Source organism: Zingiber officinale, chromosome 7B, assembly GCF_018446385.1.
Source record: "Zingiber officinale cultivar Zhangliang chromosome 7B, Zo_v1.1, whole genome shotgun sequence".
Classification (NCBI taxonomy): Eukaryota; Viridiplantae; Streptophyta; class Magnoliopsida; order Zingiberales; family Zingiberaceae; genus Zingiber; species Zingiber officinale.
Window position 1 is genome coordinate 118,839,983 of NC_055999.1, and position 27,655 is coordinate 118,867,637.

Consider the following 27,655-nt stretch of genomic DNA (forward strand, 5'->3'; position numbering starts at 1 on the left):
GCTTCATTGGGGTTCCGTCGAGCCGGCTCGTTTACTCGTCTCATTGCAAGAGAGGGGACTAGTCGGGAATATGCAATGGAATGAGGAGGCTGGGAGTGATACCGTTTCGATACGAATAAGAGACCCTAACAATGCCATTATCGAGACCAATGCGAGAAGGACCACAATCGGTTGCGAAGATGAAAACGTTGCCAACTTAATTTATGAAACTTTTAGCAGCGCGTGTGATGGAATTTAAGTATATTTGTGTGCATTAATTTGTTTATGTTCATTAGTTTATTTTTAAAAACAAATAAAATATTTTGTTTTTGGGTTTTTTGGTTTAATTTAAGCATTCCATTAAAAGGGGCCCGATCAACGTCAACAAGGCCATTTCGATCTTTCCTCTTTTTTCTTAGCCCCGAAGAAAACTCTCTCCTTTCCGTCTCTCGATCCATCTCGCGGCCTCGCTGCTGCAACGACATGGATGCCAAGATTCGTGAATTCTTCGACTCCGTCGGCTCCTTCTTCACCGGCGGCGACAACGTTCCCTGGTGCGACCGCGACGTCATCGCCGTAAGTCTTTCCTGCCGATTCCTCGCTCTCTACCTTTCTGTTGTCATCGTATTTCTTATCGATCGGAAGATCTAGGGATTCCTCAGAAGTTTTTGTTGTTTTTCTCAGACTATCATCCTTTTTCTCCATTTGCTTCTCCTGATCGCTGTGCTTCGCCTTCCCAGGGTTTTGAGAGAGACGTTGCGGAGAGTGGCAGCGCAGAGGCCAAGAACGAAGGCCTCATGAGGTTGTCCTGGGCGCTCGTTCATTCCAGGTACCCGGAAGATGTGAATCGCGGAATCGCCATGCTTGAAGGTTCCTTAATCACTTATCGCCTGTGAAAATTCGCATTTTTACCCTTGTAGATTTGTGTTCCTCATGTGGTTAGAAATCTTGTTATCATTCTTTGATTCATTGTCGGTCTTAGTGAATTGCAACCTTGTTAACACTGGTTTCTTCAGCTTCTTTGGATAGTTCAGCAAGTCCACTGCAAACTAGGGAGAAGCTTTATTTGTTGGCTGTTGGGTTTTACAGAACTGCAGACTACTCCAGGAGCCGTCAGCTGCTTGAGCAATGTTTACAGGTATGATGTTATTGTGATACAGGCTTATTGACATATATTTGATAAAATGTTTGTTATGGATTGACATATTTTGTGCCTGCTTAGATGTTTACTTTTTCTTTGTTTGAATGTACTGGCGACACAAATTTTACCTTTTTGTTTATCCTATTTTCTTGTTTGGAAAAAAATGAAATTGCATTTGCTTGATGCTCTTCAGTTTCTCCTGCATACACCGATGTGGCTGCACCAGCTATACTTTATCAAACACCAATCTAGTTATGATAGCTCGAGTATAAGCCTGCTAATAGAAGAAACTGGCAATGCATAATAGATAGATTTTTTTTTAGAGTCATGTCCTTTCTCATATACAAGTCATTCTTAACATGTCTATGAAGGGTTAATCCGTTAATGTTAATGTCTCACTTTGATGGATAATGAAATTTCTTATTTGAAATACAGCATAGCACCCGTTATTTTCATAGTAAAATTTTCACCCTAGCATTCTTGATTCCTAGGCTTTTAGCTGTGATTATTACCTCTATGTTTGCAGTAGTAAGATTGTGTTGATTGTGACTTTTAGGGTCTCGTGTGCTAACAGCCTGGATTTAGCAGGACCTAATGCATTAGGGATATATTATCAAACTAAGAAAAAATGTGGCCAGATGATCTGTTTTTGACTTTTTTCTTGTTGCATTTGCTGTTTGAGAAACCTGTGAAATCTCGGTGTCAAATTTGTGTTTGTCCTATTTAAATTGCTCTTTCTTGTTTGCAACATCTTCCGGTGATTTTCTACAGAAGCTCTATTTAATTGGTTTAGAACATATTCTTTCTTATTTGCTCATCAAATTGGGTAGGTTATTTATTTAAGTTTAATTTGATTGTTTCATGTATTGCCTAGCGCAGCCCTTTTATGCTCCAATATTGATAATTCTGCAAACCATCCAGGGATGTTTACGTTCCAAGTTTGACTTAGTTTTTGAAAGATATGATCATTGAATGGTTAGAATCGTTGAAACTATATCTCAAGACGAGAATCTCATTCATTCCCCTAAATCAAACACCCCCTGAATGGTTAGAATGGTTGAAACTATATCTATGAGATGAGAATCTCATGGCTCAGAATCTGCAACAAATATAAAAAGTTCAAGAATTTTCTTAATTAAGTGGTTTTAGGTTGACTTTCACAAGTTATTGATTACTGAACTAAGGCTTAAAGGCTTGTTCCTAGCTAGCATTCTCCCTTGCCTCGCATTGTGGATGATGGAAAACCACAATGAACGATAAACCACGAGGAAGAATTATGTGAAAAATATTGTACCAAGCCTGTGAATCAAAAGAGTAATAAACCTAACCTGCGATCGTCGTCATCATTGTGTTAATGTGGTGTGTCTAAGTGCAATAGTGAACGATAAAATTGAAATTACACTAGGAAATGAGTCCTGGATTTAAGATCTGTGAATCACAATAGCCTGCCGAAGCATCTTGGATGAAGTTTGTTTTTGTTTCTTCTCATTTGTAGATCGCACCAGATTGGCGACAAGCCCAAACTCTGAAAAAAGTAGTGGAAGATCGAATTGCAAAAGGTAATAATAACATCAACTATCACTCAATTCATCATCAAAATCTGAGCTCATGTTTCTTGCAACAGATGGTGTGATCGGCATCGGAATCGCGGCAACCGCCGTGGGGCTTCTGGTGGGTGGCATCGCCGCACTTGCAACTAGGAAGAAATAATCCCATGTTCTTCCCTTATGCTCTCATTTCATGCCTTGCTCTGTCGTATTATCGGATTGCTGCCTTATTTTGGTAAATGCTATATTCCTTTTTTTTTTTTTTTTTCTGTTTGAGTGAAGATTTTATCCTTTTTAGGCGTTCGTCATATTAAAGAGATGTCATGTATTAAAAGTAAGGCAGGACTTATTAAAGTAATTTTATGATGTCCATTCTACTGGAATTCATAGTTCGGAACTTGTATTTCAATGTTTATATTAAATTATTATTTTTTAATATTTTCGAATTTCAAGCACATACCCTAATATAGCAAGTGTGTGCCGCTTGCCATCTGAAAATGTCTTTTAGGACCTTGTATTTACATGTCGACATGCATATGTAAAAATATTTGGACATGCATTCATAAAATTGAAAACATTTACAGTGAAATTCAGTTATCATTTTAAAAAATATATTAAGTTTTAATTTACAGAGCTCCATGTAGCTGAAAAATCAAAAACTTGTTCTAGCGAGCACGGATCCTCTAGTCAGTAATGATCTATTTTTTTACACCGTTAATTTGGATGAATTTTATTTATTTAAAAGTGAAATTCATCCAAATCAAAGATTTTCATATAATGGATTATTTCTTGGTTCGTAATTTGCGGACTAGAAGATCGTGTTCTAGCACCGCCAAACGATCTTTAATTATATATTATGTTTTATTTATTTATATTAGTATTCGTTAATATATTTATAGAAAATATATGAAATTCATCTTTAATTAATATTTTAACCCGTCCGAAAAACGTGAATGACTTATAATGACAAAAACAAATGCCCATATAATCATTGTGTTGCTATTAAAATGGTATTCAACATATCATTAAACAATTAAATGATATTAAATTACTAATAATATAGTAACAACTATAGTGACGGTACATATGATCATCATTATTACTGATCCGGTGGTAAGGACGAGGAATCTTCGTTGGCGGAAGGTCAACGACACGTGGAGGTCAAAGGTCAAGAGATTCAACCCTGAGACCCGACCGACCGGACTGAGAAGGCCGACTGGTCACCCGACCGACCGGAATGAGATGGCCGACCGGCCGGGAATCCCCCGAGCCAAATAAAAGACAACCCGACTAGGGGTCGGGTTTCCGAGGCTCAAGGTAAAAAATTTATAATCAATATTATGTAAAATATGGAACACAAATTAATATTTCTAAATTCAACAAACTACTAGTAGTAATTTAAAACTTACAAAGCACAACTCTTTATTAAAAGAACTGACAAACGTCTACTCTGTGGATCCTCAAGTTCCAATAATAAGAATTCGAGAATTATTTCACGACTCTTTTGATTTTAATGAAGCGATAGCGAAAACTTCGATATCTTAGTCAGCGGTCAAGGTATACTTCAAAGTTTTCTCGTTTCCTTCCGCGATTTAAAAGAAATTTTAGTTATCCAAAGGTCAATCGCTACGGAGCAGACGCTCACGGCTAAGAACATATTGGATTTAACGACTATCAATTTTTATTTCCGACTTCTTGAAGCCCAAGCATTACCGGACGAATGGACTGCATCGAGAAAAGAATCCAAGGAATGCAACTTTCGATGACTGCTGGAAGATTTTAATACCGGGCGAACAAATACTTTACGTGAAATGGAAGGAATGAAAATATAAAAAGGCTAAAAATAAAAGAATCCATGGGTTGGATTCCCCCTAAAGGATACGTGAGAAGAACTTAAATAAGTGCAAGCCTTTGTTTATCAATTTAATTTCTAATTTTAATGTTTAATGTTTAATTTTAATTTTTAATTTTAATTTTTTAACATATTAACGAACCGTGAACCGAATCGTGAACCGACGGTTCTGAACCGTGAACCGTAACCGTCTTGGGCGGTTAAGGTTAAGGGTCGACCTGCCTGGAACCGTCGAACCGTCGGTTCCGAACCGTCGAACCGTCGATTTCGAACCGTCGTCAGGTCTAGACATGCATATGTAAAAATATCTGGACATGCATTCATAAAATTGAAAATATTTACAGTGAAATTCAGTTAGCATTTTAAAAAATATATTAAGTTTTAATTTACAGAGCTCCATGTAGCTGAAAAATCAAAAACTTGTTCTAGTACCGCCAAACGATCTTTAATTTATATTTGATTTTGAATATATTGTGTTTTATTTTTTTATTAGTATTCATTAATATATTTATAGAAAATATATGAAATTCATCTTTAATTAATATTTTAAGCCGTCCGAAAAAGTGAATGACTTATAATGACAAAAACAAATGCCCATATACTCAGTGTGTTGCTATTAAAATAGTATGCAACATATCATTAAACAATTAAATGATATTAAATTACTAATAATATACTTATAACTGTAATGATGGTACATATGACCATCGTTATTACCATTAACGATGATATATAAATCTGTCGTTATTATTAACGAGGGTAGCCGTTAAGAGCTATTACTGATGGTATTTTTTTCGGTCGTTAATTTTTTCTTGACGGGGCCTTTTAATAATAACTTCTTAGGATATTTGATATTACCGTTAAAATTCATATAGAAATTGCTCCTACATAAAATCCGGTCATTAAAGGAATGTGTTTTTCACTAATGAGAGCTTTATGAAAGTGGCTATGACAAATACTTGAAATAAATTTTCAATCAATATGAATTGTAAATACCGGAATTGGGGATATATATTCTTGGAAGAAAATCCATAAGACTTTTATTTAAGAGAAAATTAAGAAAATGCTATTCTTTTCTCTCTCGCACAATCTAACCGCAACAACTTTTATTTATATGACCTAATTTACTCAAAAATTAAAATAATAAGTTAACCTAATATAAATAAGAAATTATCAAAAAACCAAAACTCAAAACTTAGTTTAATTTTTCAAACACAATTGCATTCACATTTATAGATAAATTACCAATTAAGAACTAAGCAGCAAAGCCTACAAGATTAATGGAAAATTGGTATTACATAAAGATTAAAATATCAAGTTGTGTTTGAAATAGAACAATAGACAACTTTTAATCATAACATTAAAATATAAACTACTAATTATGTCATCTCATATGTTATCAAGGAGAACTTATATAATAATACACAAGAAAACAATAAATAATAAAAAATCAATGCTTAAGCACAAGGTACAAAATATCAAGTTGTGCCGAAATTTTAATTTTTGACTGAAACAATAATATTTCAGTATCTTACCGACGATACTATTTTGGTATCATATTGATGTTTCGACGCATAATATCAGTAATAGATTAGAGTTGAAGAAGGAAAGAGCTTGCGACGAAATACTCGACCGATCGCGATGAATATGCATGAAACCCCGACGATCGATCAGATCACGAGCTTGCGACAAATGGAACGATTCTGACAGAAGGGAGGCGGCCGAACTAGAAAGAGGCTTCAAGAGTCATAAATTTAAATTATAGTGAGAGAGAATGGCGTTCAGCCGCACTTGGGACGCAAAGAAATATCGAGTCATCAAGTAATATATCGAGTATTCTTCTAGTTTCCTACCCATTTAATACAATTGGCAACATTTACTATCAACTCCAATATATTACCCACACTATGATAGTTATCCATATGCTTCATATTATTATTCCAATTATTTATGCAAGTTTAGGGTTTAATTTGACTTTATAGTACTAGATATCAACATTCACCTGCTGATCAAGTGATCTCCAATTTTATAGTTTGTGTTAGTATTTGCTCATCCTTTAAAAAATAAATTAATCAGGTCAAATAATACCGAATCTAGGATGATTAATCTGATTTCATTAAAATTTTTCATCGATCACCTAAATAAATTAAGGAAGTGCACATAAATATCAATCTTAACAACTAATATTCTCATATCGCCACTCTCTATCAGCTTCTCAAATCAACCATTCTAAGCATAGAAACTTTTTATATTATTATCAATTTGTTCTTGCAAAAAATTTAACGACTAAATTGTCGAGTTCATCTTATCATTTTTTTTCCGAAAAGGAACTGAAATATCAAATATATGAAATGATAATTCATATATTTGATCATTCTGGAATCGAAAAGTTCAATATCTCAGTTTTGTTAGCTATTTTCTTTCTAAATTTCGCTTACTTATTCAACTTTTTCAACTATCTAATTAATGTATCATTTGTGTTTATTAACGAAAAAAGCTTCACTATTTTGTAGTTTGAGCACCGCGGCCAATGATTAAAATTAGTATGGTGGCCTAACAGTGTGGTTACGGGTTTTCACTAAGTGCGAAAAGAGTCCGAGATTTTATAAAACAGTGAAAAATCATCTAGTGAAAAATCATCCAGAATAATCGGCGGAGAATGTTTAACATCATAGACGGTGAGCAGACTCTGATGAGTGACGAGTAACCTTCATCCATTTGAGAATGTGGAAATTTGTAATATGCTTTAATTAATAAAAACTAATTATTTAAGAACACTATAATAACGACAAAAGTAGTATATATACTAACCTTCCTCATCTTTGATTTTTTTTAATAAGAGAATGATATATAATATAATTATAGTTGGATCGTGATTACGATTTAATCGTAATTGATTATGATTTTTCTATGAATTTATTTTATCATTGAGGTTGTAGTTTGAGTTGGGATAGACGATGAGAGGTTGCTCCCATTAGGTGATTGATAGCTCGGCCATCTGTCCACTGTCAACAGTCTTCGGCCGTCTATTCTAACCCAACTTATAATATGAGTAAAACGAATTAAAAAAAAATTATAATTAATTTTAACCCCATCACAACTACTATGCAACCGTAATTGTATTATCTAGTATGAACTATTTTTTTTTGGACCAAAGATCCTCCCTCATCCAAAATTTCTCAAAACAATAAAGAAATACCTTAAAATTATCACCTGAGATCTCGCTTAAAATAATAGGCGGCGAGCAGACTCGGCGAGAAATGAGTTACCTTTATCCAATTAAGAAAAAGTTTCTTAAAGTTTTCGACAGACAAAATCGGTTTAAAAAATTGCTCTGCCTACTTTTATCCCCGACACCACAACGAAGCCCGAAATCTATCAATTGATGTGAAAAATTATAGTTATGTGATTTTTTATAAAACAAAAAAAATTGCAAGAAAGATCAAACATCTTTTTTATTTTTTTTATATTTCAAATATTATAATTATAAATAAATTAGGCGTCTCCACTGTAATTAGAGCGGTCAGACAGACCAACCCATGACGGGACGGGTCGACCTGTGACGAGTAACCATTTGGTGAGGCGGAGCGGGTTGACTCGTTAACTTAGCGGATTGGTAAATTTCTAATCCAACCCAATCCAAGACAGACTGCTAGTTTGGTGGGCCAACCCACGGGTAGGACTGTAAACAAGTCGAGCCGAGCCGAGCCGAGCTTTGAGGTGTTCAAGCTTGTTTGATAAGGTAACTAAGCCGAGTCGAGCCGAGCTTAAAATGAACCAAACTTTTGAAATAATTATTCAAGCTTGGCTTGGTTTATTTTTTATGAGCTTGAGCTTGGCTTAAGCTTGGTTCGTTAGATGTTATCAAGCTCTCAATTCAAGTTTGGCTTGAGCTTGGTTCGAGCTTGGTTTGTTTAGATGTTATCAAACTCTTAATTCAAGTTTGTTTAATTGTTTGAAACTTTTAGTTGTTTGATTGATTATTGAACTTGATAATTTAAATTTATTTATTTTATTTTATTTTATTATTTATTTAGCATATTGAAAAGAGTTTTATTAATGAATATGATTCGTGAACATTATTCATGAACGTTGTTCACGAATGTTAATGAGCTGAACACATATGTATTCAAGTTTGTTTATTTAGTTTAACGAGTTGTTTAAGCTTGTTTGTTTAATTAATCTTATATATATTGAACGAACATAAACAAACTCTTACTAAGCCGAACATCAAATTTATTCACGAATGCTTGATTTATTTATAACCCTCACCCTTGGGCCCATCAATTTTTTAAAATAAAAAAATATTTCATATATTCAATTATTTACTTTAAAAAATTTTCATCAATCAAATGTATTCATAAATATGTATTTTAAATATAAATAGATACAAATGAATACTTATGTAGGATGAAAAGTACTATTTTTATTTCAAAATTATAACAAAGAAAGATAATAAATTGATATAAAACTTAGTTTACATATATTTCTCAATCCACGGGACAATCCAAGTCCGTCACAGGCGAAATTATGTTGGTTGCAGGCTTAGACAGGTCGGCCTATGACAGACTTGATTTGATAAAATTTTAATTCAACTCGCTTAACTTATCCGAGGGAGTGGGCCAATCTGATGGGTCAACGTAGATTGACAGCTCTATTACTGAGTGAAGTGTGATTATTAACGAAAAAGACAGAATAGCATCGACCTCAAAAGTAATATAGTGACCTCTCTGTGTGACTAGCGTCTTCCTTTTAGTGTGAGAAACTCTCCAATTTTTTTTAAAAGAATAAAAAAATAACCTAAAATAATCGGTGGCGTGCTAGCTTAAATCACAGTCAGTGAGCAGACTCTAATAGAAAGGGGCTCAAATTGTTTTTTTTTTTAACATTCAAACACAAACTAAAAAATAGCTCTGCCCACTTATAATCGACGTGGAAACTTTTTTTATATATAAAAAAATGATTATTTAAAATATTACTTTAAAGAAATAAAATAAAATGAAATAAGACTTTTAACAAATCAAAGGCACCTGCCTCTCACTCGGTAAGCCATGCCCCAGAATAACTCCACAGTTAGCAAGAAACAAAAGCGTTACAATAATTTATTTACACTGATGTTCAATGCATCATATTTTGCAACGCTTTTTTTAAAGTTCTTCCAGCAAAAGACGAGATCTCATCTCTACAACAAAAGAATATATTATCTAAAACAAACAAACAACTTAACATGATACAAAAGCTCGTATCAAAGTCTTATAGTAGGTAGGCAGCTGAATCCCATATCAAACTCTCCTGCATGCATTTGAGGATGCACTATCTACAATTTGCACAAGTAAATGGATCTCTTTCAGCTATATAGTTGGAGTGCGCTAGATCATGCGGCAGGCGGCAGCACCACATTTCCGATGCGCGATAGCTCAGAAACTTTGGGTTGCCAAAAAAATCCACGAGAGTCGGTTTAGATATGGAACTGGTGAAGCTTAAGGTGGTGTGCCTTCCTGTAAATCAGCTCTATAGTTGCCAGTATGATAGTCGTGTGAAGACGGCTGGTATTCCAAGGAGTTCAAGTTGACTGCTGTATTGGCTGCAGAGTTGTAAGCAGGTTCGAGGTTTTCGTTAACACTCTTTGTAGGTCTTTTTGCTCTTTTTGGCCTCTGGTCAGGAGGGTGATCTTCCTCGTAGCCACTTGGACTAGGTTCATCAAGTTCAGCTACATAAGCTGCTGTTTTACGAGGGTTCGGCAACTTTGAAGGATTATGCTTCCGAGAATTGAGTTTTCTCTGGGTGAGCATTCAAGAGAACCACCGAAACCGAAGTTAGAACAGCAAATCAATTTACTTCTGAACATATTCTCCATGATTATATGAAATAGAACTCTGATTATGATATTAACCAATTGCATCATTTCTATCTTAACTAAGAATCTATTGTATTGAACTTAAATGAAACAAAAACACTGAAAATAAATAATTCTAATTATTCATGGCAAAAGTTAGAGATGCATGCTATCGAATATTGAAGTCATGGTAGCCGAATGATACCTTTCTGTTACGGGCATTTTCTTTTTCCAAATCATTTTCCACTGGAACATCATTTGTCAAGTATTCCAGAGATACATCACCATCTGCGTCTACTCGTATTCCTTTCAATCGTTTTTTCTTCTGTCGTTCCTTAGGCTGCTACGAAAAATGACAACTATAGTCAGAGATACAGAAAGCACATCGGGTGGCACAAGCCATCAGTAGGTGTAGAATGGATGCGGTGATATCTACAACAAAATTCATAAGCCGACACTGGAGAAAGGTTCTTCCAGATTACAGGACCTGATTATAGAAATGCTTATCCAAATTTGGCTGCAAGATTTACTTTGAAAAATTTGCATTTAAACAAACAGCTAATAATGTGAGAAGGTTGATTTTTTAGTAGGAAAACAATAGAAGTAAAGGGAAGTACCATCTGTGGCAGTACTTCTTTCAACTTCTGCTCCAATTGTGCATCGTCAAGGAGAAGGGATACTACATCCTCGGGCTTCAAAAGATCACCCTGAACATGGCCACCTGTCATGACCAGCTGCTGCACCGTATTCTTTTGGCTCGCTCGGTGCAAAATTTTTTCTTCGACCGTTTCTTTGCAAATCAATCTATACACAGAAACCTGAGTAGAGAAATCAAATCAAGGCAAGCACTTTATTAACACCTCAACAATAGACATCCACATATCTCAGTCCCAACAATATTTACATTCTATCATCAAATTGCTATAAACATTACAAGGATATGTTCAAAATCCAACCAGTTGGTGTTCATTAAATTTGCTCCAGAAAAGAAGTTCATTACCCAAGACAACATAAATGTCTAATCCTCAGCTAGGCAAAACATTTTACATAGCAGAATGGAAAACAAAAGAAAACATGAAAAATAATTTATCCAAAACATAAAAGGTAGTATGCAGAATCCTCATGTCTCATTTCTAAGCAGATGCATAGATTTCATGTCTCTAAAAAATAGGTCCGTTATTTTCTATTCTCTTTTTCTAATTTTTCACGATAAATATTTTTTTATTTGCAATGATCTTTCAATTTCCAATTTTTAAATGAAAAATGAAGGGGGGAAAAGACCACAACTCATAATCTTCACTTAACAGCTAATATTTCCAGATAATATGAAAATGAAGATTTTGCTGATTTACTTACGTCCTTTGTTTGTCCCAACCGATGTGCCCTATCCATCGCTTGCAAGTCCAATGTTGGATTCCAGTCACTCTCATAGAAGATCACAGTATCAGCAGCAGTAAGATTAATACCAAGACCTCCAGCCCTCGTACTCAGCAGAAAAACAAATATATCATTCCTGCGAGGAAAGGGCACCATGACAATCAAGACCAAAGTGGTAATAAGCTTCATCATCATATCTATGAATAATTATTGATATACTAAGTTTAAAGATTATTTCATGTCCAGCTACAAGTTTAATTACTTCATTTGTATTACTTTTTTCGATTAAGATCTCCCAGTAATAAAAATAATGTATGTGATAAATCCAATGCACAACAACTTATAATGATATCCAAAATGCTAGCATAGCATGTCACATATCATCAAGAAAAACATGTAATATTTGAATTTATGGTAATTCTAGCTGATGTTGCATGCCACATCATATAATGATATATACATCATGTGTAAAGTCACCCTCACCAGTAACATTGGTAAGTCATTTTGAAGATTAACGAAGTTTGCACAAGCAAATACAATTTAAGAAATTTGAAGCATGTGCTATTTTTGAAACAATCTTGAAAGTAGTATGCCATATATAGATTAATTATTCTATCTTACAGTGAGAACCTGTAAAGATTAAATGCATGCTCATGCAACATTATTAGAAGAGGGATTACATACATACCTACGCTGAAAATCCCTCACCATGTCACGACGGTCCATAATAGTAGATGATCCATCTAATCGGAAGTACTTGTATTTCCTGTAGTTCATATAATCCTGGAAAATATTTGATAACATCCTCATAAGAAGTTACAAGTTTGTGATAACAATTAACAAGAGGCTGAAGGAATGTTATTGCAAGTTCATCCTGAAAACATCTTTCATTGAGGGCATTCAGTTAAATAACCTAGATAGCTTAACCCCCAGTACATATGTCAAATAAGTTGATAATCAGTAAAAAAAGGCAAAGAAATTTTTGCAATTCAAACTACATTTGTAGCAGTAGAATCATTGATCTTGATAATGTTACAACTATTCTTGTCCCTTCATTAAAACAGTATGCTACTCGAGAACAAATCATATATCTCAAGGAAAAAAACTCTGATATGAAAAAAAAAAACCAGCATCCCTTGCATAACCTTGAGTCAACTAGAAGATACTATGTGAAAAATGAAGTAAACAGGATTGACAGAAGCTTCTAGAAGAAAATTATATATGATATCGAAAAGAACATTACAAATAAAACAGGATTGTTCTAAGCAGAAAGTTAAAATAGAGGCGATTTAAATGAATGATTATAATTATATTTCAAATCTTGCAATTACTTTCAGGGTACTTAAAAGACAATTTCTATAATTTAATAATAGTCACTAATGGTTGGCAGAAAGTATATACAAAACAAAGAAAGGTAAATTTGGTCCAAGAAATAGTACATATATATATATATATATATATATATATATCAGGAAGACGAGAGGCTATAAATACCTCAAGTATATTTAACATTTTTGTCATCTGCGCAAATAAAAGAACACGATGATTTTCAGCCCGCAGACGTTTCAATAGCACATCAAGAGTTTGAAGTTTCCCAGAGTCCTAGAAAAAGATTATGCATAGCGACATATATATCAAATGGCTAATTTAAACAGTATTAGCTGAAATATCTGAAAGAAAGAAAGCCCAAAAGACATTCTACAAAAAACATCCAATGAGTCATCAATTATTCCAATTTTCCTGAAAATGAAAATTAAGTACCGTAAGCATTTTAGCAGGATCAAAGCTTCGCACAGGTGGAGAAGAACCAAAAATTCTATAAGGGAGCTGAAAAACGGGTTCAATGATATTTGACCCTGAAATCTCTTCTATCAAAGGGTGGGAATGAATAGGCATTCTAGGACCATTAAATTCAGAGGTCCGAGCAAATCCAACAAACAATTTCTTCATCCAAGGGTGATGAAACTCCTCGGTCATTTGGTAGGCAAAGCTTCTGTCAGAGCATTGAGCATGTATCTGTGGAAGAGAAAAAATATTAAAGAAATTACAAAGTAGCAACAATATACAAGACATGCATGGCACAATAAACTTGGATATCTGCATTATATTGAAAGAAAAAAGAGAGACTGTCAAACTTACAGGTGGAGATCTGGCCCGTGGTATAAATGCATATATAGCACGCAAAAGCCTGGCATTCATTATAAACCGATCTTGATGGGAAGTAACCAAAGCCTCATATGGAGCATCACTAGAACCAGTTGAAAACCTTTTTCTAAGTAAGCTTGACTCCGATTTTGCTGGTAACAGCAACATCCGTGCAACAGTTCGAATACTTTGTTTATCCAGGTGAGAACTTTCGTGATCATTGCCTTCTTTTTCCATAAACAAGTCTAAGATTTCCTCGACCAACTGCCTATCCCACCTTATTACAGAAAACAATAACCGCTCGAGTAGTGAACACTTGGCTAAGAAGGTAACTTCACCTGGTGATAAATCCAGCAGCCGTGTAAACCCAAAAGTTCCACTAAGTTCAGAAGTCTCATTTAAGAGGTTATGTTGTAACACTCCAGAATGATAAACGCTATCTGGAGAAAATATATCAAAAAGTCGGCCAAAACTTCCACGGTTAAGACCGCAGAGAGCAAGAGGAACAGGTGCTCCAGAATTATGAAGCATTTCTTGATGGACCAGCTTTGGCACCTTAAGTGCAAAAAAAACAAATGCAGTTAAAGATGAGAAATTTACAAAATACAGAACATAAGATCTAAACATGAAGGATGAAGCTATGAAAATGCACCTCATACAATATGGGATTCCTGTTTCCTGCATAATGTACATCGATTCCTCCAAATGGAGATGGAAGAAGCGAATTTGGTATCTCTGCAAAGCAAAAATATGAGCTTCCTTCATTACGTTCAAACAACTCTGGATGGTTACACACCTACAATTCCGAAAAATGGAAAACATTCTCAGAGGTCCTTCATCATTAGGCAATGACATATTACATGCAAAGTTCCAGAATTGAGTTATAAATCTACAGTGTAGTGTTGTAGTGAATATATCACAGGATGACAGGAAAAACACAAATAGAAAATAAAATATATAACTGGATAGAACTTGATGGAAAGTTTACCTTCCGTAATTGTATAACAATATTCATCAAGTTATTTATTTTCTTCTCATTCATATGGCCACGGCTACCATCAAAAAGTTCAGCAAGTGATATCTTGTTTTTTATAGCACGATAAAAGGCCTGCTGTCGAGAACTCAAATTACAGTGAACTGTGATTTCTTTCTTCCCTGTCATCTCTGATATAACATCTTTCTTTACCCGTCTCAACATGAAAGGCTTCAAAACTCCATGCTAAAGAAATAAAAAGAAAATCATATTGATAACACAACATAGCTATATAGAGAATGGAGAAAAGGTAAAGCCAGATATGATGAACATAAAACTGAGTTATTTTGAATTTAGATAACAAGTAGATATAATAATATCTTCAACCCTCACAAAGTATGTGACAGAATCATTTTGTGAGAATTGATCTAAATACACAGATCATGGGTTATCCAGATGTTTTTTGCTTCTAGAGAGAAACCATCATGGTTTTATCCCTGTAAAAAGATGCCCAAAGAGAGGAAGTTTCTTTTGGCTAATGAGAATCAGGATCAGCTGAGTTGGATCAGATTGGTGAAGAGTGATCTGATATTTGTCAAGGAAGCGCACATCGACTAAGAACATCAAGGAATTTGTTGAAAAACTTCTGAATCATGACAAATGCATCCGAAGTTGACCAAGACACAACTTCTATGCACAAAAAAAGGATGCACATCAAAATAAAAATTTGCCTTGGCAACTGCTCAAGCAATAGGATGCCATGTGGGTAATACAGAAGGGGGTTTGAAGCTGACATGGAGACTCAAAGTGTCCAGAAGGAGAGGCAGGTGCAATGATGCATAACTGCTTATGCGTAGTGGAGTGGAGGTGGAGACCGAGGAAAGACGAGGTAGAGAAGATATGTAATTTATATAACGTACTATATTATTAAGCAATAAAATAGTAATCATAATAATAGCTAACACTTATTATTAAGTAATAACTTTGGATACCTAACAATATTGAGAAAACAGAATAAATGCACAAGTATTAATTAAATTTGGAAGTATATATTAATAATCCAATATGATAATCGTCCAATATTGTTTATTAATATTTTCAATATTACTCATTAATTACATACATATGATATAAGAGTCAAAAATAAATAATCTGATATTATCTAATATTTAGTGAAATATAATAATAATAATAATAATAATATTGCAAAACTCATGGAGAACTAGGAGCCTTATAAATTAAAGTTCTTGAAATGCCAGAAACAAATTGTTAAATTTTCAGTGTGTTTTTGTCACTTGCATACACTTATTAAGTCTATCAAGATAATAGTTAAGAATTGATTGATAAAGCGTTGGTTTTTAGTTCTTATTTCTTTCCACTTGCATGCATTAACTTATTTAAACCTATCTAAACAATAGTTAAGGAGTTATTGCTAAAGACAAAATATGACTGAAAAATTGAAAGAAGAGTTGAAGATAAATGGTACTAAACATAATCAATTAGGACATAATTGCAATTATCTTTTATTTTGATACACACATTAACTATAGTATATATATTATATATCAGTTGGTAAAACAACTGATTGCTAACAAAACTAGCGAGATATAATGCTGCAAAACGGACATTGAACTAGTCGCAAAGAAGCATAGCCAATAATCTAGACATCAAATATTAGAGAAAATCTCACATTCTAAGTTAGCATGTAAATTCACCAGTGAAGAATTATATATTAAATGAGTTTGAAAATAAATTTTACTAATTAGGACTACTTGATAAACCAGCATATTAATTTCATAGATAATGGAGAATAACTCAATAGACAATAAGAAATTACATCTTGAATGATTTAAAAAAAAAACTTTGATTTATTATGAAAGTATGTCTCAGAAAAAAAAAACTTACAGAAAGTAACAATAAGCACGTACCAGTCTGTTGAGTTGATGCTCATTTAGAGTACCTCCATGCTCTGCATGGCTCTCGATACTGGAAAAGAACACAAATTAAACAATAGAGAATAAAATGCTTTAAAAAGAATGATAATCCTATGAAAAATATACCCTTTAGAGAACCACTCATTAAATTGCTCATGGCTGTCAAATAAAGTAGGCATGATAAAATGGAGAAGAGCCCACAGCTCAGCCATGTTATTCTGTATAGGTGTCCCAGTCAGGAGCAAGCGATTTCTACAGTTAAAGCTGAGTAATGTCTTCCATCGAATACTACAGAAGGCAAATGTAACAAGTTTATAGGTGGGTTTACACAAGAAAAAAAAAAAACTTCTGCAGCAAGAATGCTAGCGTGAACAGAAACTACATAATGACAAAAAAAAGAAGAATCTATAAGTGCCCAGCAAAAAAATAAATATCAGGTATAAGAATAAAAAATCACCTCTGTGAACTTTTTATTGCCTGAGCTTCATCTAAAACCATATACTGCCATTTCAAACGCCGCAAATACTTCTCATCAGCTATAATCAACTGGTAACTGGTAATTAGTATGTGGAATCTTGCCTCCCTGAAGATAAATATATTATTATTGGTTCCACAATGCAAAGTTGGAGGATGAAAGGTTAGACATGAAAAAAAAAATGTGTATGCAGTAACATAGGCATACTTACTTTCTGTATAGACGCTTTGCATTGATGTTTTTCCTAAGTACTGCTCTCTCTTGAATTCCACCCCAGTAAGGAAGTGTTATAAATTCAGGGCAAAACCTACTGATTTCATCAGCCCAATTATTCAAGACAGAGGATGGTGCAACCACCAGAAAAGGACCCCAAATATTTTTTTCCTGATCACATGTCAGTTAAATATCAAAACACACGAAATGAATGTAGCTATGTGAAATTAAGGTATATTTTGAGAATCTGAAAATAATTTTGGAGAAAAAAAAATAGTATTTAAAATACATCTAATAGACGAACAGAAAAACCATATAAAAGAGAACCAAATCTACAAAAGCAAGAAATAAAACTTCAAGGCTCATTTAACTTGACCAGATGAAGATGAAGAAAACAAAATTGGACATGAGTCTAGATCGCTCATTTACAATTTTGTGATTTTTTTGCTCCCCTCCTTGTCTCATCCTCACCGTTTTTATCCACCCAAGACAAACAAGCCAAAGATTAAGCTTCGCTGTGTTTAAGTTAAAAATTATAAGGGTTGTGGAAAATATAGGTTTAATCCCACAAATGGTATTTGCTTATTAGGTGGCAAAGTTACTATATTTTCAGTTTAAATTTTTCAAAAAATAGAAATATTTTCCATTAACTTTTTGACACAATTAACCTCTAATAAATACGAAGGTGTCAAAAAAATAAATGATTAATATTTGTTTGGTTTTTCATTTTAAATTCTCAAAATCTAGTTTCTAAAAAGCAATGTTCTAAAAAGCGCTAGGTGGTAGGCAGGCAGCGAGTCTAGGCAGAATTTTTTTTAATATTTTAAATAATTATAAAATATATAAAATATTTTATAAAATCTTAAATTAATCAAAATATGCATAATTTGTTCAACATACAATGTAAATAGAAAAAGTACACAAAATAACTCATATATCCTATATCCTTAATTCTTCTTCTAGTTCATCTCCATATTTCTCCAACACTTCCTCTGTATCGGATTCAAACTCAAAATCCACAGCATCTTCCTCTTCTTTATCCGATACAAATTCTTCTTCAAAAATGGAAACGGTTAAACGGAAATCCGCTACTTGGAGAGGTGGTGCCGAGGCAAGGAGAAAGATGTCTAGTCTCGGCCGGCACCGCGGTTGTTGAAGTCATAGGGGAAGGAGTGATGTCGTGGTTGTCGAAGCCTCCGCAGAGGGAAGGGCGTTTGGTAGAAGCGAGGAGCCAGCCGAGAGAGCGACGGGATCCTCTTGAGGGTGTCCCTCCCAACATCGGTTGTCGAAGCCGCGGGGGATAGGCGTTGGGCAAAAAAGCGGGCGGGCTGTGAGGAAGTGTGAGGAGATGCAGATTCTAGGGATTTCATTATCTCCTATATTTAATTTTTTTAATCTTTTAATTTTCTTTTTTTTTTAAAAAAAAGGGGCTTTTTTGAAAAACAATAAAATCAGAAAAAAAAAAAAACACAACCCCCTCCAACTCCTCTACCCAACCCCAACCCTCCTCCACATACACCCAGCATAAATATGAGCACAAATAGTGAGAAGGATCGATAAGCAATCTTCATTAAGAACCTAAGCTTTGCTAGTTGTAGAGAACAGGGCTGGTCATCTTCATTTTTGCTGACGTCTCACATTCTTCCTCTTTTCCTGCATCTTCTTTATTGACATGGAGTATGTCAATGGCAACCTTCTTCGGAACCTGCCATTTTGTAGAGGTTAAGACTGACCATCTACACTTTTGTTGTTCTCTGATCGAAGAAGCAATCTCCCCTTCTTCCTCTTTTATTTTCCTCTTCCTAATTGACATGCAGAATGTCAAAACAGCCTTTCCCATAGAACAATCAGAAATTGGCATAGTAGTAAGGTCTCAAACCTTTCCTATAAGTAAACAAATGGGTGGAATTTTTTACTTAATTATTTGGATAATATAATTATGGCCTCTTAAATGGATGAAAAAGCAATTCAGTTCCTAGCAGGCTCTCTTCTAGAGTTACCATTTCCTCCTTTCAATCCCTTAGAGGGAAGTCAGACAGTTGATGTTATGATAGACCTTCCCCTCCATTACCCACTGCCAAGACATCTTGTAATTAGCTCACCTCTTATTTTGCAACACTGAGTTCGAAAAGCCTCAACAATCATTCTCCACCTTCAATGTCTCCACCTTGCTCCTTACCACATTGGAAGTACAATCCACAAAACCAAAGAAGTAGAGACAATGAAAAGACTACCTCAATTCTAATTACTCCCAAAACTCTTGCTTCATTCATACGCTCATACCCATCATTTCACTGCCCTCTTCATTGTCCCCCACCATTTTACCCTCTTCACTATTTCACGAACTGTCAATGTCCACAACATCACTTCTCGCTTTTGCAACAGTTGTTGTATTGTTACTTCACTTAGACGAACCCATATCAAGGTCTAGACCAAGTCCAAACCTAAATTTTTCTCCAACAATGGTTTGACAGTGAGAAATTTTTCTAGAAAAAATACTTTTAAGAAAAAGGAAGCAAGAAAGAAACACATGATGAAAAGGAGCACACTGAAAAAAAAACTAAAAAGTGAAGCAATAGCTATTATGAGGATGAATAAAAAAATTACTTATTCCTAAAGAATAAGGCAGCAGCAGCATTGTTGTAATCAAATTGTGTCTGTCCCAATTATTTTGGATTGACATGAATTTTAATTCCTTTGTTGAGCTGTACATTAAGCAATACCACTTGAAATATTAAAATTAATTAAATCATTTTTATTATATTGATTGAAGGGGAGCCTTGGCGCAACGGTAAAGTTGTTGCCATGTGACCAAAAGGTCACGTTTTCGAATCCTGAAAACAACCTCTTGCAAAAAACAGGGTAAGGTTGCATACAATGGATCTTCCCCGGGACCCCGCATGGTGGGAATTTCGTGCATCGGGCTGCCCTTTTTTTATTTTTATTATATTGATTAATTTTTTTTCTTTGGTTGCCCTCTCCCCTGCACACCTAGCATTCTTATAAATTCAACTATACTAACTACTGAACCTATTGCTTGTGTGTGTGCGCGCGCCATCCTAAACCATTTTCTCTCATCTGATCATATATTGACACTGCACATAATTGCTCTAAAATATTTTTAAAAAAAAGCTCCTAAAATCCTTTATACTAAAACTACAAACTTATCTTACCATTCTCATATTTATCATATTAACTTTTTATACATGTTAGTTCACAATAACACAACACTCGACACTCTGATCCATAAAATATGACAAGTCATGCCAAGGTATAGAATGTCGTTCTGTGCCGCCCGACATAGACAATTTTTACCGTTCCACCGGGCGGGCGAAACTGGCACAAGAGGCGTCCCCATCTCGGCAGCGACAGAGTAGTGGACACCTCCGGCGCCGCTGAAGGAGGTGTCACAACGCTTCCGAAGGCATGTCGTGACGCCTTCGGCACCGAAAGCGTCGCGAGACGCCTCCTGTGGCACCGAAGGCATAGCCGGAAGCATCCGGCGACCCTTTCGACACCGCCGGATATGTTCGGTGACCCTTCCGGCGCTGCCGAACTCGTCCGACGACCCTTCTGAGGCCTTCGGACTCCCCCGCGGAAAATCACGGGCCGCAGTTTCGAGAAAAAAAATAATTTTTGCCACAAGCCGCAATTTCAGGAAAAAAAAATTTTTGCCATGTGGGTGCGGTTTCATGAAAAAAATAATTATTTTATTTAATTAATTTAAACAATTCCTAATGATGTGTGATATTTCGAACAAGCTTTTATAAACCCTAATTTAATTATCCTAATAAAATATATAAAAATATATATTTAAAATTAAAATAAATTTTATTAATTATATTCTGATTTTTTTTAATGTTTTTAAATTTCATTTAAAAATTTTGAAAAATACAATAATTCTTGTCTATATCTAATATATATTTTTTATTATTTTAAATTTCATTTAAAATTTTTAAAAAATTCTAAAAAATTCTAAATTAAAAAAATCTAATAAATTAGATTTATATTCTGATAATTTTTTATTATTTTATATTTTTTAACTATTTAAATTATATATTATTTAATTAATAATTAATTAAATGAATAAATAGTTAATTTATTATATATAAAGTAATATCTTGTATTAATTTATATACTTATTATTATAATAGAAAGATCCATTTTAATTCGAGTTATTGATATATAAATTTTATTTAAATAATTTTTTTAATTTTTTCTAACAATTTTTATTTGTTCAATAATTGAGAACTTATACAAAATCAATATACAACTTATTTTTATATAGACTATAAACATATTTATCTTATAATTACTATATATAAATAAAAAAATACTGAAACCGTATCGTTCCGGTCTGAGACCGAAATCTTAGCACTGATTGAAATTTTAAACCTTGAGTCATACACAATCTTACAAAATATTTCTTTTATCCAATGGAGCAAGATGATTATACAACACTTCAAAAGTTCCTCAACATTTTGACAACTAACTATTTATCCTATTAATTATGTGTTCATCCTGTTCCTGTTGAACAATAGATCCAAGATCTTAAATTCTTATAGGAATTAAATGCCCATTCATCTTAATTATTTCAATGATTCTTTTCTTGTTAACAAAACTAGATTTTGTATATTCAATTTTTGTTCTACTTATCTTAAATTCCTTCAACATCTAAAGTTTTCTCCCCACTTTGAGCTTCAATTTTAAATTCATTAGTCTCATAAAATAACACAATTTAAGCAATATATATTATCTTTCTCAATATTTGCTCCTCGTGTATACCATGAGACTCCCCACCTAATAGGATAAAGTTTGATTGTTGTTGTATAGAGTATATATTAAAATCCTAATCTATTTCTTCCTCTTTGCAACCCTTCACAAATTGTCTCTTAGAAAAGTTCATCCTGCAAAGAAGCAATTTCCTCAATTAGAGGAAATTAAAAAGAAGATTACATGCAAAAACACTTACTATTTTTCAAAAATCATATAAACACCTCAAATTTCAGTCCAAGTATTGTGTTGTCAAATCTATCTTCTATTTTATCATCTTCACCAATTGATATATCAATTCTATTTTGTACTTGTAACTTCTCCTATTTAGTGTAACATGAATGGCACAAAAATAACTATACCTCAACTTTAGAGACGTATTAGAGTTACAACTTACAATTACATGGGAAATAGAGCATGCAATTTTTTTCCAATCTGGGATATATAGTCAATATGTATTACATTAGAGAACCATATGTATAGGTATAATGTTATGTTTGTTACTTGGATCTTGTTTTATCCCTCTCTACTTACCAATAACAGTGACTCAACATATTAAAGCACCAACCTATGTTTTCTTTTTCACTTTTGTCATTGTGGTTGTTGTTGTTTAAGTAGGAAACCAAACACTTCACATCTTGCCTATGTCCCTTTATGCCTAAACTAAAACCGAACGTTTCACGTCTTGGCTGTCCCTTTATGCAAAAGGAACCTTTTGCAAGTTGGTTTATTCAAGGTCGTACTATCTCTTCATTAGTTGATTTAATCATCCTTTGCCATTAAAGAATTTGTCACAACTAATAAGCATAGGGTTACCATCATCCCAGAAGTTCATTGTCAAATTCAATAACAGATATCTGGAATAGCATTCAAAATAGCTTAGCCGCCTCATAATCAGTCACAAACCTCGGCTAAATGAGCTAAGAAGGCCATAGCTTGAATTGTCTTTCCGAGACCCATTTCATCAGCAAGAATTCCATTCAAACCCTGTATAGAAGTGAAATCAAGAAATATAAGTATAATCTTAGAGAGAGCACTTCAAACATATGCATTACCTGCTCATAACAGTTAACTAGCCATTGTAATCCCTTTAACTGATATTCTTTAAGACGCCCTTTAAACATCTCTGGTGCTTGCACTGTTGATGTTACAGGCATTGTGGAGCTGCAAATAAGGTTTTTATTGATGTAACACCAGAAAGTAAAAGATTAAAAGCTGGAGTTCAAAACATCTTCTAACGAATTTGGGTCACTAGATACTTGGTGCTCAGTGAGTGACTTACGGGTTCAGGAGGTCTATGTTACTGGGCCCCGTAGCAATAGAGTCATTTGCTTGATCCCCAGTGTCAACTTGTCGAAACTTTAAACAAGCATTGTCAAATTCATTTGTAATCTTTTTCTGTTGAGAGACTGCCTGTTTAGCCGCCCTGAGAGCTTCCTTTTTTAGTTCAGCTTCCTCTGGATCCTCTTCCTCCCCTGGTTCGAAATCAGAAACAGTTGATTTTTCTTCTGGAGGTTCAGCTTCTTCTTCTTCGACAGATGCAGTTTCGGCAGGTTGTGTCGAAGACTTGTTCCCCATGAAATGGCTGTATAGTTCAGTCTGTGATATGAGAAAGTTAAGCCTCTGCTGTTGTCTCTTAGCTTCGCGAAGTTCCTCCTCACGTTTCAAAGCTTCAGCAGCATCTCTTTCTTCTTTCTTCCTTAATTCAGCCTAGAAAGATTATTTCAGTCAATTTCAAACCTCATAGAAGAATATGTTCATAAAAGATAGAAGGTTACTTTGCTAAAAGAAACAGATGAAGAAAAACTAGTATAATTTATCAGAGAATCAACAAACACATAATATTAAATATCATTTCCTAACTTAAAAGTAAAACCAGTAGAACTTACGAGTTCACTAATCTCAGATACAAGATCATTAGTTTGGACAATTTACATTACAGACCATAAAAAATTAAAATCTAAAGAAAATAAGGGCAACTGAGACTACTTAGCACACAAATCAGCATCAATAAACCATGTGTCAGCTACATGATTTTAGTTATAACATTCTAAATTTATTGAGTAAAAAATTAAAAAAAAACAATAGTTGCCCTATTCAACATTCTATGAACCAAAAAAATTCTAGGAGTTATCGTTGTGCTGACTAGCAGCAAAGACTCCGACTCTCAAGAAAAAACAAAAATCATATTTGGGCGTTATTTTATTGGAGAGTAGAACAGATCTTCTAGGAACTTGAATCAGAGGAACTTTAAACTAATTATTAATAACAAAAATATAAAGCAACAAATCCAAGAACCAAAAAGATAAAATATCCAACAGCCAACTCTCAATAAAATTAATAGCTATTTAATCAAATTTACAATCAGTTCTGGCTTGGCCCCACATTCTAGGAGGTTACAATATATAACTAGCCATGGTTAGCAACACCAATTGTCAAGTGTTCATGAACTCATGGCTGATAATGTTAAAATATGGCATATATAAACAATAAAAATGTACGTGCAACATCTTTTAAAGTATATCTCTTACTCACAGAATGAATGAAACCTCATAAATCTACACAAATTATGCTATATAAACCAATATTAATAATTTTTCAAACTTAAAGAGATAAAGGAAATTTTAACAAGAAACCTATCAAAAATTTATAACTATTCAAAAGACAATTTAATGAATTAAGTTGTTAGAACAAGGTTCAAGCTATAGTTAGTCATACAAGGAGAAGGGAAAAAGATAAGAAGAGCAGAACCAGTCTGGTAAATGTTCACCAAAGATCACACTAAAAATACTTATAACAAGGGAGAGATGAGCAACATTACCTGTTCCTTATCTACTTTCTTCCAAAATATCAACATGTCTCTAGCTAGCCTTCTAGTGCGAACTGCCGCACTTCTCATAAATCTGAGTGACCTACTGACCTTCAACTTTACCTGAAATTTTTATGTACATTCAATCAGGAATGAATAAAGGAGGACAGATCTCATGATTAACAAAATGACAGAAACAAGTTGATGCATAACAAGGGAAGCATTACCTCTCTCTGACAAGTCTCTGAAAAGCGTTTAGCATCTGCAAGTTGTTTCTTGTGGAAACTCGTCAATATCTTATGATGCTTTGGAATATCTCTTCTAACCATATTAGCCCAAACTTTCCCTATCTTCTCCATCTCTTCCTTCTCAATTTCAGATGGATCTTTCTTCACTACTATCTTCTTCGGTAAACTTCGTTCAATAATCTATAATCAAACAAAAGATTATTCAAAATAAGAAAAAGCAAGCAGCCTGTTTACCTGAGTACACCAGACTAAGAATCATTTTCTTAGGTAAAAAATAACCTCATAGGTGTCTCCTCTCTCCAAGACTTTGACATAATAAACCTGTAAAGTACCAGAATCTGACATAATGTGCCGCCGAATCCTACCAGCTGCACCTTCTGGAATTGAGAATGCATCCAGACCAATGTCACATATCTTAAGCGTGAATTTTTTGTCTGAATTTCCAGACGGAAGTCCCCTCAACCTTGCCTGGAGAGATTCATATTGTGGTTGAGGCTCCCCCAATCCGCCTCGGTCGTAGTTGTCAAACCTCTTATCAGTAGAAATCATGGCAGCTAGAGACCTCAAATCTAAAGGGCCTTTAAGATAGTTCTCTTCAACTATAATGTCAGCAATGTTTGGCAAGTTCAGAGAACTCACAAGCTTATCATAAGTGGGAGGAATTCGATATGTGATGCCCTCACCAATGTCCAAATAACTGGACTCCATGGACAAAGTGTACCTATTACCCCCATCATAATCAGCTTCAAAATCAGCTCCATAGTATCCGGGTGATATTTCCATCTCACGTACTGGTTCCTCAGCAGAAACCAGAGGCTCAGAATTGAACTTCCTTCTTTTACTACCATGACTTCGCTTAGAACCTGGCATTCCCATACGTGTGGAAGCCAACCCTGCCGATGAGTCTTTAGGCATCACTGTCCTATATCTTTGCATGTGTTCACTAAGCATGGCTCTGTATTGCTCCTCTGTTATTCCATTTTCATAATCTTCATCGATTTCATCATTGCTGTCAGTATCATTCCTCATGGTTGAGCTTGGAATATCCTCAAACTGAATATCGCGCCTCTGTCTCCTCCTTATCATCCCTGGAGACCTCTCTCCATTGCACTGCTCATAGAGCTCTTGGTCTGATTTAAAAACAGATTACAAAAACAAGAATTAGAACATGATTGACGAGAAATACCCAATATCACATCAAAATAATGTGACACTGGAAACAAGTAACTGAGTCGAGAACTTGTTCTATGATCTTTCCAACTGCAAACAGTAAATAAAAAAAATAAGAATAGAACAAGCAGAGAGTATAGAAGGAGAAAAACCTTGGCTGCTTCGGTTCTCATCATGACTGCTATCCCCGAAACTGTGGAAATCATCATCTCCTTGCGGAACACGAAAGGTCATCAATGGCTACATGAAAACCCAAGGACATCAATAACAATTAACCACAAACAATAAACCTATCAGGACACCCTCAGCTAAGTGGGAAAAAAAAATACAATTTTTATCACCGAAAAAAAACAGCAAAAACCGAACAAACACCAAGAAACTAGACAACTTAACAATAATAACACTACTCGTGATGCTGGTGATACCGCCACAACACCAATACCGATAACCTAAAACCAAGCGAAAGATAAGAATCTTAAAGCGTTTGCCACCGCAAGTCCCAATGCTATCAAGTTTAAGTAGTCGAGAGCAACAAAAATCCCCCAATGAAATCAACTTCAGAAGACGGAAAGAAATCTCGAGCCGCACGATCAAGCGAAGAGGAGGGAAAGGGAATGGACGGAGCGGCGGCAGTTACCTCGAGGTTGAAGAGGCTGGAGTAGGAGAGGCCGTTTTTGGAGTGGTGCCGGCGCGGCTCCATGGGGCGGCGAGGCGAGGCGAGGCGACGAGCGGCGTCGCGGCGAAACCCTAGGATCGGCCCTAGAAGGAGGAGTAGGATGAATCAGAAGCGGAGGAGACGAGTCGGCACGTGCGAAGAAGGGAAATTGCATGGCGAGCGTGTGCGGTAGCTGAAGTATTGGATTTGGTTCGACGGGGGAAAAGGGAAGGGAAGGGAAGGGGCAACGGCTATTGTGCGCCGGCCAAAGTTGGTTCGGCTTCGCTCGCTGCCCCGCTTGCTTCGCGTGTTGGGCCTTAATTGGGCCGTCCAGTCTGCGGGCTAGTGGTGGGCTTCAATTGGGCCGATTGTCACTAATGCAAAGCTTGTAATGGTGGAATGGACCAGGTGAGGTGAGTCGATACTAATTTTGCTGAGGCTCTTCCATAGTTTTGTCAATGTTGCTCCTTGTGATTCGAAATGGACTCACTCTTTTAACCGTCCGTGATTTATCTCTTCCATGTTAAC

The 27,655-nt window shown here is 34.8% G+C and overlaps 2 protein-coding genes across 3 annotated transcripts; one reads left to right on the forward strand and one right to left on the reverse strand.

The window, feature by feature from the left end:
- Window positions 1-358: 358 nt before the first annotated feature.
- On the forward strand, window positions 359-3,076 carry LOC122007233 (mitochondrial fission 1 protein A-like). Its single transcript, XM_042563050.1, has 5 exons — window positions 359-555; window positions 720-849; window positions 996-1,117; window positions 2,616-2,679; window positions 2,745-3,076. The coding sequence occupies exons 1-5, from the start codon at window positions 463-465 to the stop codon at window positions 2,828-2,830; spliced, it is 495 nt and encodes a 164-aa protein (XP_042418984.1). The 5' UTR covers window positions 359-462; the 3' UTR covers window positions 2,831-3,076.
- A 6,516-nt stretch (window positions 3,077-9,592) lies between these two features.
- Window positions 9,593-27,342, reverse strand: LOC122007234 (chromatin-remodeling ATPase INO80-like). 2 transcript variants are annotated; one of them, XM_042563052.1, is made up of 22 exons: window positions 27,110-27,342; window positions 26,625-26,712; window positions 25,582-26,432; window positions 25,282-25,482; window positions 25,067-25,177; window positions 23,528-23,955; window positions 23,301-23,409; window positions 23,152-23,232; window positions 17,471-17,643; window positions 17,242-17,367; window positions 16,911-17,072; window positions 16,779-16,836; window positions 14,866-15,096; window positions 14,530-14,673; window positions 13,872-14,432; window positions 13,494-13,748; window positions 13,227-13,334; window positions 12,421-12,515; window positions 11,712-11,868; window positions 10,973-11,173; window positions 10,561-10,695; window positions 9,593-10,299 (listed from the first exon to the last, which is right to left on the reverse strand). In XM_042563052.1, exons 1-22 carry the CDS (start codon window positions 27,170-27,172, stop codon window positions 10,000-10,002), a joined length of 4,638 nt encoding a protein of 1,545 aa, XP_042418986.1. In that variant the 5' UTR covers window positions 27,173-27,342; the 3' UTR covers window positions 9,593-9,999. The 2 variants fall into 2 exon arrangements, with proteins under 2 accessions (XP_042418986.1, XP_042418985.1); XM_042563051.1 differs by having other exon boundaries at window positions 10,561-10,698; window positions 27,110-27,341.
- Window positions 27,343-27,655: the final 313 nt, after the last annotated feature.